This window comes from Heloderma suspectum, chromosome 2 (genome assembly GCF_057233095.1).
Source record: "Heloderma suspectum isolate Gila_16-S chromosome 2, 16-S_ref, whole genome shotgun sequence".
NCBI lineage: Eukaryota > Metazoa > Chordata > Lepidosauria > Squamata > Helodermatidae > Heloderma > Heloderma suspectum.
In genome coordinates this window covers 180,308,662-180,321,056 of record NC_139459.1, presented here as the reverse complement: position 1 = coordinate 180,321,056, position 12,395 = coordinate 180,308,662, and the positions used below count along the sequence as shown (strand labels likewise).

Genomic DNA, 12,395 nt, shown 5'->3' with positions numbered 1-12,395 from the left:
GGCTTGAGGCCAGGTTACCTGAAGGATCATCTCCTCCCATATATACCTGTCCCGTACCCTAAGATTATCTTCAAAGACCCTCCTCTGGGTGCCCCCACCAAATAAGGTGAGGTGGGCGACTACTAAGGAGAGGGCCTTTTTGGTGTTGACACCCTGGTTGTGGAATGCACTCCCCAAAGGGGCCTGCCTGGCACCAATATTGTGGTTGTTTCGGTGCCAGGTGAAGACCTTTCTCTTTTCTGAGGCATTTGAGTTCTTCAGTTACGTTTTAAACGTGTGTTTTTGTATTTTTATGTTTTCCCCTGCTGCTGGTTCTTACTCTGGCTTTATTCTCTTTTATACTTTTAAAGGTTTTATATTATGTTTTATCACGCTGCATTTAAGGGTTTTAATTTTTGTGAACTACCCAGAGAGCTTTGGCTATTGGGTGGTATAGAAATATAATCAATAAACAAACAAATGCATACATTACAGCTTCACTAGTGGGATTTCTGCCTGTCATGCAGCTTTCCAAAGGTACAGGAACCTAGGAGGAAGGGTGGCAGTCCTAACAGTATAATAGCTGTGGTTAGGCAGAAGCGGCAAAGTAACTGTCTGGAAAGAAGAGGTTTCCTGCAGCAGACCAAAATTAGCATGATCTGTAGAAGCTTTGCGATGGAACTGCTGTGCATGTTAAGCACCCAGCCACAGGAAGTCCCAGCCCCAGAAGGGAAGCTGTGTTCACCACTGCTCAAGGGGGAAGTGTTGGAGTGAAGCTTGAGCGAAGCTGGAGGCCAAATGAGAAAGTAGCGACGCAGAAGTTGTGCAGCTCATCGTGTTGCCGGGAGTGGCTGTTGCATGGTGCTCAGAACTCTTGCCATTTTTAATTTTCCCCTTGTATTGCCCCCACCCCTGCTTTGGGGTCTTGCTTCAAGCGAAGAGCAAAGGGGCCCTGCCGATTTTGCAGGGAGATGTCTCTGCCCTCTGTGTACCAGCACAAGTTTGCGGAGAAGCTGACGATCCTTAATGAGAGGGGCAAAGGTGTCCTCGTTCGCATGTACAATATCAGGAAGGTAGGAGCTGATGTGACCCATCACAGGTCTTCATGTTCTCCAGGGAAACGCCCTTCCCTGAGAAGGAAGTTATGGGGTCTGGTGGGGTAGAAGATGGGGGAACTTCTCTGAACTGCTCTACCCCTGGCTTGAGGCAAAAGGGGAGGGATCATTGTTTGGGTCAAGGGTGTGGGGAGCTAGAGATCAGAACTTCTGGTTACTATTCATGGTTTGAAGTGGTGGTGGTGCTCTTCAGTAGACTAGTAGGCAGAACTCCTGGTTTGAGCCTGGTTGTGAGATGGTGAAAGCTATTCGCACCCCCGAAAAATTGGGTTGTGAGAGCTGAGGAGGAGTTATTGGCTCCTCTAGCAAGTGTTTGTACCTCCTTAAAGGAGGAGGCCCACATCACACTTAGGGGTGCTTATCCAGCCACTACCCTCCTGTCGCTCAAGTCCTTCTTCAAGCCTTACTTTTAGCACACAGCCTTTCCTGAGCCACCTTTAATGCCTATATCTCCACTGCGACCCGGACTATGCCTGAGTGCATTGTAATCATCTCTCTTTGTCAGTCTCCTATCTGTCCCTCAACCTTTCTTGGTCTTGTCCATCTAATACATATTGTCCACTGTATGGGCAGGGACCATTCCCCATCTATGACCTCTACAGCTCCTAGCTTGCTGATTGTAAGTACTAAAGAAATATTAAAGAGGCAGAAGATAATGAGGTAGCTGCCACAAATCTGCTACACTTGTATTCCACCTTTCCTCTAAGGAACTCATAGAAGCTGACATGAGATTTTCCCATTTCATATTCACAACAACCCTATGAGGTAGGTTAGGCTGAATGAGAGAGAGAAACCGGCCCGAAGTCATCCATGATGTTCATGGCTGAATGGGGATTTGAACTTGGGTATCTCAATTCAAGGCAAACTCTTCAGAATATTCAGTCCAATACATTATACTGAGCCACCCTATTCTTGGCATCTCTTCATCTGGTGGCTGAAGAAGGCCTCGGGGGAAGGAAACAAAAATGCCACTGACTGAAACTTTGAAGCCATTTAAGCCATGTTGGCAAACACAGAGCCACCACAAACAAGCAGCTGTTTCCTGTTCCCGTTGTGTGAAGGTGTTGGCTGAGGACTCTCTGAGACTTCCTCTTTCACAGTGGCAACAGCAGATCTGATCATTTAAAGATCTGGCTTTAAAACAAAACTTTAATCGGTACCCTCTTACCCCTTCTTTTCCACTCTATGAGGCCTTCGCATTCATTTTGGTAGTAATAACAACCTTTGCAGATGGCTTCAAGCACCATCTGGCACAATGGTTGCATTTCACATTGCTCAAAATGGCAGTGGGGTGTGCTCAAAATGGCAGTGTGTGGGCGTGTGAGCATGTGCAATCGGGAATTTTCTTTAGAAGCATACACAAGTAGATTAACAGTGTTGTGAGATTGCTGACTGATTCCTGTGGATGGGTCTGTCATTCTGGTTGTACCTTACAGTGCCACTTGTTAAGAGTTTGGGATTTGGCAAGAGAATGTTATTCCTTTAATTGCTGTGGATGGTCCTCTGAATGGGCAATTCACCCACAGGGGTAGGATAAGGTGGTCTGAGGTGAGTGGTTGGCCTTAACAGACAAGCAACAAGACTTCTTTTTTTGTGGAGGCAGAAGGAGAGAGCTTCTGGTTGAAGTGCCTTGTGTGCTGGGGAACAACAACAAATGAGCTACATAGAACTATTTGTTAGGCGTACCGTTTTTGAAAAACAGCTTGCATTCACTTTCTCCAATTTTATTTTGGCCCAATAAAAAGGCTAATTTTCCACTTTTGTGAATCTGCTGCCTAATGACACAGAGACTCCCATGTAACAGCCATTGTGAGTTAATTGCTAAAATCTAGCAGGAGTGAGCACACTGCCTCTGGTGTGGTTGTCACTTCTGCTTTCAGTTAACCTATAGTCACCCCATTCATAGGTTGTTAGTGTGATGTCTAAATCCAGACACTCTGGGTTGTTTAGTGGTTAAACAGCCCAGAATTAACAACAAACCATGGATGATCATAGGTTGTTAACTGAAAGTGGAAGTGATGAGTGCATTGGAGGAACTTTTGGAACAACTGGATCACAGCCAGTAGTAGCTGAAAATAAGATCCAGTGCAACTGGTGAAACTGAGCACAACAGGAGGATGAGGTAGAAGGTTTAGGAAGACAACTGGGACTATAGATGCAGAACTGATGCATGAAGTGGACAGTTAGGATGTTGGATATTCTGTACACACATGCAGTGCTTGGATTATGTGGGGGAAGGGTTTGGGGGCCTTCATTATTATAATATTGTTATATAATGTAATATCTACAATATTATAACATTGACTCAACTTACAGCATTGTTGTAAGGATTGCAACTAGAAAATGAACATGAAGCACATTGATCACTTGGAAGAGCTATACGAATGAAGTATTACATCCACCTGGAAACCTATGTCCTCACTGTGGGAGGCGCTGTAGATCCAGAATTGGCCTTTACAGCCACCTGCAGACCCACTGCTAGAGATTAATGTGTTGATTGACCTATCTTCTATGAATCTGTCTAATCCTTTTAAAGAGTTATCTATATAGACTCTATCTTTGGAAGACAATCTTACTCGGTCACAAGTGATCGCCATGATGATTACATAACCCACAAGCCCCAACTCCTGCCCCCCCCAATTTTAGTTAAATCATGATCCCTGCCTCTCCCCTTCCAAAAACAGTAACTAAGGGGGTTGTCACAAAAAGTAAGGGGATGCCTCCCCATTCCCCTCCTGTCATCTGAGCACTGCGCACAATGGTCTGGAGGGAGGGGGGAAATATATTATACAAGGGGAGATTAAATGATAAGGGAGCATATCCTGAGAGCAAAGATGAATCAGTCAACTGAATTTAACAAGATTCCGTCTCTTGATGTCATAGGGGTTGACAACATCAAGCCTACCTTAGCTTGGCAGGGTGGCTGGCGTTCAGCCTGCATAACATCACATGGGGGTAACGACTACTGTTGTGGTGGCCTAGCCAAATCTTTCAATAAACTCTGACGCCTCACTCTATATGCTCCCTAAACATCTTTTGCTTAAGTATAGTGAGGTCACAAACCAGATGTCCTGGGAGACTGTCAGGTTCACCTGCATTTCTGTGTGTTTCTCATTGTCATTTATAACCGAGGAAAGACATCGCCCAGGTGCTGCGATGGGCCTGATTGCTGTGAGAAAAGCGGGCAAGAAACCCGATGAATGTGCATGTGAAGACAAGTGAGCATGGCTTCTGTTTTGTCTTTGCAGACATGCATGGATCCCCGGGCCAAGCCAGCCTTCCTCACCGAGAAGACCATGGAGTCCTCCATCAAATACATCAACAAGAAGTTCCCCAGCTTGGACATGCGGACCAGCACGGTGAGACCCTGAATCAGAACCACGGGGGGGGGGGGGAGTCGTGCATGCAGCGCTCTTAGCAACGGAAGGCTCTTTTTCTGGCAGTGCTGTTCTCCTGACTTAAGTATAGGGGTGGGCAAATGAGCGATGTTTGAGCCAGCCAAGATTCTCCATGCATCAGCTTGCTGGTCATCTCTCCTCAATTTGAGCTCGCATTCGCGATCCCTGTTGGTTTTGTGTGAATGCAAACATTGTGCAAAACAGCTATCGAGCATGAAAGTTGTGCATGCAGTTCCCCAAACTGTGCCAATACTTGAAATTGCACAAATTTCCAAAACTCAGCCAGCCCATAGAAACATTAGAATTGTCCTAAGCTCTATCTAGCACTTGGCATTCTTTGTGACAATAATTAGCCAGATGCCCCTGGGAACTTTACAAATAGGGCAAGATGTAATATTTATCTATCATTAGTTGTCTTCAGCATCTGGTAATTAAGAGGTACATTGCCTTTGAACACGGAAGTTTATTATTGATTGATTGATTTCACAATATTTGCGAATCGCTTACATTAAAAGAAATTTCTATGTAGTGTACAAAACAATATGGTACAAGATCATAATACAATAATGTATAATTACTGTATATTGAAGACAAGGGGCTTCTCCACATGGGGCTTATACTTTATGTGATAAAGATCGGTTACTCAGAGAAGTTAATGGGTCCTTTACGCATCATTGTCAACCTTCAGGGCCCCTCTTGCGGTTTATGACTTTTATCCTGCCTTTGTAAAACATGGGGAAGTACAATTTTTCTCTAGGAAGTGTGATGAAGCACTTTACTTGCTGTGTACTTCCATAATGGCACTATAACAGCGGAACCATCTAGTGGCTGTAAAATGAAACATATAGAACTTGCCAAGAAATAAAAACAGCATGTCAGCCTGTGTAAAGGAGCCAATCTCAATCCCACAAAGAATCCGGAAGCAGAAGCCCGCGTAACGATGCAGGATTTTAGCCTCATGGTGAAGCTCAAGGTTGCTTTTCTGGGAATCCTTGTCGGAACAAGTATGTTTTAAGCTGGCGCTGAAAACCCAGAAGGGTCGACGCATGTCTAATGTGTACCAATAGGGAGTTTCAAAAAGCGGGCACTATGTTTGCATGCACCTGAAAAAAAAGGCAACGTTACCAGCTGCGTAGACAGAAACGTATCTCTAATTCTCATCATGTTTCAAACCTTTCTAGCCTTTCTTGGATAAAAAAATAGCTTCACAAATAAGCGAGGCAGTTGTGTCTGCTTACCCACAACTTCTTGAACAGGTTACAAAACTAGTCAGGGTCTTAGAGTGCAGTCCCAATTCCCTCAGGCAGCTGTGCAAGAGGGGTTAGGATGGAGCAGGGGTGCTTCTGTGTTGGCAGGCAAGGCATGTCTGTCCTGGCAGAAAAGCTCTGCCAATGTAGATTCATGTCTAGCATTCTGGGGCAAGGTGCAGGTGGATTTGGTTCTGCTGGGTCCAAAGTCCCGCCATTGCCCTGAGAGGCTCTAGGATAAGCCAGCCTGGAGCAGGCTTGGCTAATTTCCCCCTATTGATTTCAGTGAGGGGTGGGGATGCCCCAAAAGAAGATCCACTAGGCTGAAAAGCCAGGGATAGGCAACCTGGTGCCTGCCATATGTTTTGGACTACAACTCCCAGAAGACCCAGACAGCATGGCCAATGATCGGGGCGCAAGGTTGCCTATCCCTGGTGTGAAGCAATTTCCCATTGAGAAAGGCTGGAATTAGAAATGTGTTAGAAATGAGAGATGCAATCTTATGCCCATGTATGTAGGAGTAAGCCCCACTGAACTCAGTGGGACTTACTTCTGAGTAAATATGCCCAGGGATATGTTGTAAAGGTGCTGTTTTGTCTAGATAGCTTTCATAACCAGGTGAGAGGGTTTTATGTTATGGTTAGATGGAGGAATGAATCGGCTCTCTAGGCAAGTATTCAAGATGACAGTCAACAGATAAAACCAATATAGAACAGCCATCCTAAACAAGTTAACTTGGAATTACCTACTTCTGTTCAATGGAGGTTATTCCCAAGTAACTATTTAGAAGTGCAGCTTCATACTTACCAAAGATAAAAATTGATGAACAATTTTTTAAAAGGTAGTGAAATGATTTAAAGATGCAAAAAGAAAATAGCAGTAGTGTGACTTAGAGCTTCTTCACATGGAGCTTTTGTCCTGCTATTGAGATTGGTTACTCATGAAGGTTTGCAAGCCCTTTAGATGATGTCAACTTCCAGGGCATCTCCCTCACTAAATGACCTTTATTCCATTTTTTAAAAGATCAGAGATAATGAGCTATTAAATTACTGCGCTTGAGTCCTGCTTGAGTTCCCTGTGAAAAAGGAAAAGTCACAATAAGAGGCGCTAGACCACAGTGCCATCTAGTGGCTGTATAATGAAACATATGGAAGACTCAGATAAGGGGGGAAAGCAGGGTGGGGGGAGGAAGTGCGTGCAAACGGAGTCTGTTGTGATTCTGCATTTAAAACAGAAGCGGAAAGCTCCTTTTTAAATGGGGGATTTTAGGCTGGTGTAGAGATGCTCAATGAGCTATCAAATCACAGCGCCTGAGTTCCGCTTGAGTTCCCTCCATGAAAAAGGAAATGCTGCAATAAGAGGAGCTAGACCAATGAAACATATGGAAGACTCAGATAAGGGGGAAAAGGGGGGAAGGAAGTGCGTGTGAAGGGAGTCCGTTGTGATCCTGCATTTAAAACGGAAGCAGACAGCCCTGTTTTAAATGCAGGATTTTAGATTGGTGTAGAGATGCTCCAAGAGAGAAAGAGGAAAGGGGAGCCAGCCTAAAAGTAGCCAGCCTTCCATTACAGTTAGTGCAATAGTTTAAGATTAAGCAGTTTATCTGGGTTGCTTCTTCTGTGCATTTATTTGGGTGTTTTTTTTCTTTAACTGTTAAAATGTAGCTCTAATAAAACTCAATAAATATGTTTCTCCAAAAAGGCCTTCTGAAATTAAAAGAAAAAGAAAACCCAGCTCCTAAAAATGCTGGTGAAAAGAAACATCGCTCTAGGGAGTGTATTGCCAAGCAAGGGAGCCACTACTGAGAAAGCCCTGCTTTGTGCCCCAGAAGAATGAAGCTGTGATGGATCTAGTGCTGCTGTTGATCAGTCCAACCTATTCATGGCCTCTCTGTCTTTTCTTTACAGCAACATTTGGGTCCAGTACACAAAGATAAAGCAGATATCTTCCGTGCACTCAGTGCTTATTATCAGACCTTTGTGGATGTAATGGAATTCCGGGTGAGTGTTAGCAGGGCTTAGACATGATGTTGTGTTGAGCTGCACTGTTTTGATCAGGGAAGGCTTCTCTCCTTTTCTCAACCCTGTATTGTATTGACAGGAATGATGGCATCAGTTGAATGCCACCCTGCTTCAAAGTTCTTTTGAAGCCCTCTTCCTGACGGGTGTATAGAAAAAGTGGGCATGAGATGGGCAGAATAAATGGAAGGTCCACAGCTATCCACTGTTTTAATATGTTTTAGGCTGTATTCCTAAATACACTTATCTGGGAGTAAGTCATCTGAGTAAATCTGCCTAGGATTGTGCTATTGTGTCTTATTTTTTATCCATATATTTATGTTGGCTGCCTTGTACACTCTACTCTGGAAACGTGTGATATAAATTCTCCTTCTTCTTCTCCTTCTTCTTCTTAATTGTGGTAGCCCCATGTTAATGAATCATGGGAGCAAAGACTTACAGGTTTTGGTGGAGAAACAACATTATGCCATTTCTCAGTTGGTCAACAGAGATCTAATTTTAAAAGATGGGGCACATGGACAAGAGGAGCTGAACCCTTCCCCTCCCATGGCTTACCTCACTGAAGCCCCTCTTTCCCCAAGAATGTTTCCCTCAGCAAGGATAACTTTCAATACTGAAATCCTGGAGGAAATAATCATACCTGGAGCATGAGCTATAGAGGGGCACTTCCAGTAACTTTTAACCCTGTCATCTATTTATTACATTTTCCTCCCAGAAGCTCAGGGTGGTATATGCAAGGTCGCCAGATGCAAAAGAAGATAGGACTCTTGAACCCTTGCGACGTGGTGTTGTGTGGGTAGGGTAGCCAGATGCAAATGAGAACAAGGGTCCTGCCCCTTTAATAGTTATGTAGATAGCAGTAATAGTTTGTGTAGTTGTGTAGAAGAGGGAATTTCTGCAGGTGCAGCTTACCCGGAAATCCCATCTTTTACGCAGCTATTAAAAATGCGGAAGACCTGTCCTCTTTTGCATTCCCACCCCCACCCCAGTTGATCCTCACAACAGCCCTGTGATGTAGATTGGGCTGAAAGAGAGTGACTGATGCAAGATTTCCCAATAAGTGTCATGGCCACCATGGTGTAGTGGCTAGAGTGTTGGACTGGGAGCCGGGAGATCCGGGTTCTAGTCCCCACTCAGCCATGGAAGCTCACTGGGTGATTTTGGGCCTGTCACAGACTCTCAGCCCAACCTTCCTCTCAAGGTTGTTGTTGTGAGGATAAAATGGAGAGGAGGAGGATAATGTAAGCAGCCTTGCAAGAGGAAAAAAGGCGGGATATAAATGCAATAAACAAACAAATGAATGAATGAATGGCTGAGCTAATTCATGACCAACGTTTTAACCAGTCCACTGCACTGGTTTTAAATGGTTTTTAAAAAATATATTTATCACTGCTCTTTTTCCCTGGAAGTGCTGATTCTTCCCCCATTATTTGTTATGAAGAAGCAGACATAGATTTCTTTGCCTAATGCTTGCTCTATTTTTGCTTCTTGCTGCATACACTGTGGACAGGGAATAGATTCCTGCTTACTATAGAGGAACGCCTAGGTTTCATCCACCTTTACCCCTGCTTTCCACAGTTTTAGTGACCTGCACAATAGGACTGTAAGGTGGAGACTTCATTTCCTCATACCCTGACTTTGTGGGTGAACCTTAGACTTGGGGTTGGTTTCAAATCCCAGGCCTCTTATTAACACACTGGACAGCCTTGAGCAAAGTCACTGCAGTTGATTTGTTAACTTTTGTGGTAAAACTATATAAATAACATCCAGTGCATGCCATAAGGTTTTTTTTTTTTAAAGTACATCAACATCCTTCACCCTGCAATATAAAACTTGCTCAGAATAAAAACAGAATGTAGATTCTAGCATACCAAAATAGAATTAAAATGAAAAAGTAGTCACATTTGTGTACAGAGAACATTTGTTAAATAAGCAAAGATAGCAGCCAAATAAATAATCTTGACACATTTGTGCCTAATAGGAAAGCCAGCTTCTCAGGAACTGAAGGAACAATTTTTTTAAAAAAAGAAAAAGATGAAGTGTTCATTTCTGTTTTAATGCTACATAGAGTTTACAGTCGAATACATAATCAGCTAGATCTTTAATGTCCAAGGACAGAAAAACAAACATTCATCATTGTCCTCAAAGCAGTCTCAAGCAAAATCAGAGCTGATTCATCCAGCTTTTTGGTGACAGTAAGGTGGGGAAAGGGAATCTGTTTTATTCTGGGTTGGTGTTTTTGCCCAACTGGGTTTAAATCGGCATGGAGTGATTGGTCATGTAAACAGAAGCTAGGATGGGGAGGGCAGATTAGGGGGAAGCAATGAGGAGAGAGCTGTGGAGAAGTGAGCTGTGGAGAAGTGACAGGGAGTACATATATTTCGGCTTTTAAGCACTCCTTTTCCATAACGTATTTAGCCTGATCCTTAATCCAGGCCTGGATAAAGGAGTTCAAGGCACGTGATCTAGGGTCCAGGGTACTAGGTGTCACAAAAGCCAGTGTGGAGTAGTGGTTAGAGTGTTGGACTAGGACTGTGGAGATCTGGGTTCAAATCCCCATTCAGCCATTAATCTTTGGGACAGTCACTAGGTTTCAGCCAAACCTGTCTTTCACTGTGCTGTGAGGATAAAGTGGAGAAAAGGTAGAATATGAATGTAGTAATAAATACAATGCAATAAAAATACAGGGATCATGCAGACTGTTATAGAAAAAAGTAAGAAAATGTCAAGTTCTTTCTTATAAGAGCTTCAGTAACATTTACTTTCTTCTTTAGGATCATGTCTATGAATTGTTGAACACCATTGATGCCAGCCAGTGCTACTTTGACATCGTGAGTGTGATCTGAATAAAGTCTGGAAGTTAGCTTCTGATTGTTAAAAGACCACTGGGCATTTTTTTTGAAGTTCCCAGCTCTAGACCTTGGGGCAGCCTTCCCCAACTTGATATCCTCCAGATGTGTTAGATTACAACTCCCAGCATGCTGGGAATTTTAGTCTACTCAGCTGGAGGGCACCAGGTTGTGGAAAGGTGCCTTGAGGTATCTGTCAGGACTCACTTGAGATGAACGTTATATATTCTTATGCCCTTGCACCTGAATACTCAGAGTGGCAAGAACTCGACAAAATGTGAGCATTTTACCCAGGGTTTTGTTTCCTTTGAATGAGGTGACTGGAGGCTTATGGTGTTTTAGTGATCTATGCTTTACACACACATATGTATTGGTTGAGCATAGATCGGGATTTACAATGTTAACACTCCAACAGGTAGTGTATCCCCATTAGGTTTCTGGGGCAGCTCTTGCACCCTAAAAATGTTTCTAGAGCTCTAAGCTCAGCTCTCTCTCTCCCTGTATATCTCCAACTACAACTCTGTCTACCTCAAAAACTAGCATCTTCTTCACAAAATACTTGACGACATCATCTCCTAAAGGGAGGGAGGAAGCAAAGCACTCATTCCCAAAAGGTTCTCTCCTTCCAGAAGAAGCCAACTATATACAGAAATCTCCTTAACAAAAAGAAAAGATATTTGGCCACGATTTTATCTGATAAAGCCTGACAAACTTATTCAGTGGTTTTGACCACTTAAGCCGTCCTTCAGTTGTCCAGACCCCAGACTTACAACCATAGGATCACTGAGCTGGAAGGGTCTCCCAGAGATAATCCGGATCAATCCCAAATCCCATCACACTATATTGCAATAAATGGTGGTTTGCATAGATATAGGGTGTGAATGCATTTCTGTATCTTCAGTTTAAAAAACAAACCACCAGCTGTGGGGGGCCCAGATCAAGACCACAGCACAGGGAAAAGGGGGATTGACCTTTTGAACTGAGTCACTGTCGAAGCAGGGCCTTACTGGAATTCCAAGAAGTAGAAAAGGTGGACTCTTTATGTTGCTGCCAGGAGTGAGAACATGCACAGAAATGGTGATGAAGTATTAATCACTGCTAGCCCCGTGTTTACCTTCTTTCTCTTTCTACCCTGTTTCTTTTTCTTTTTCTTTCTGCAGCATGTGAATTATGATTTCACCAAGAATTACCTCGATGTGATTGTTACCTATGCATCTGTCATCTTACTCCTTTCCCGTATTGATGATCGCAAAGCCTTGACTGGCTTGTACCATTGTACCCACGAGATGATCCATGGAACTAGGTCAGAGTCCATCTATCTGTCTGGCCGGGTTTGCACAATTGCAGGGGTGAAAGAAGCCATTGTGGCTTCTCCTCCTGTGCATGCTGTGTGCACACCAGTTATTTACATACCGTGGTATGTCTGAACCCAGCACGCGACGTGGGCAGGGGTGTGTGGCTTCAGACCCACCCTGCATCCCATGACATGCAGTAGAGGTTGTAGGGTGGGTACAAAGCTTGGTTCGGATGACATACTGACCTGAACTGCAGCATGGGTAATTATGTAAACAACTGGCGTGCACAGGGCATGCATGGGGGCAGGGGGACAAGCCACAATGGCTTCTTTTACCCCCACAATCATGTGAACACTGTCACTGCACTTCTCCACAGGGGGATGTTATCCTGGGATTGAGATTGGTTACTCAGGAAGTTTGCGGGTCCTTTACATGACGTTGTCAACCTCCAGGGCATCTCCTGTGCTATCCCATTTTTTAAAAGATTGGAGATA

General features: G+C 43.9%; 1 protein-coding gene across 2 annotated transcripts in view; it reads left to right on the top strand.

Moving 5' to 3' along the window:
• Positions 1-704: 704 nt before the first annotated feature.
• NCKAP1L (NCK associated protein 1 like) overlaps positions 705-12,395 on the top strand; it is an 84,376-nt gene continuing 72,685 nt past the window's right edge. Inside the window, exons 1-5 of one of the 2 annotated variants that reach the window (XM_084836520.1) lie at positions 705-1,052; positions 4,343-4,453; positions 7,647-7,739; positions 10,532-10,588; positions 11,767-11,909. In XM_084836520.1, coding sequence (XP_084692646.1) covers positions 951-1,052; positions 4,343-4,453; positions 7,647-7,739; positions 10,532-10,588; positions 11,767-11,909 — 506 coding nt within the window. In that variant the 5' untranslated portion in view covers positions 705-950. The remainder of the gene's footprint in view (positions 1,053-4,342; positions 4,454-7,646; positions 7,740-10,531; positions 10,589-11,766; positions 11,910-12,395) is intronic. The other variant, XM_084836521.1, reaches the window with a different exon arrangement.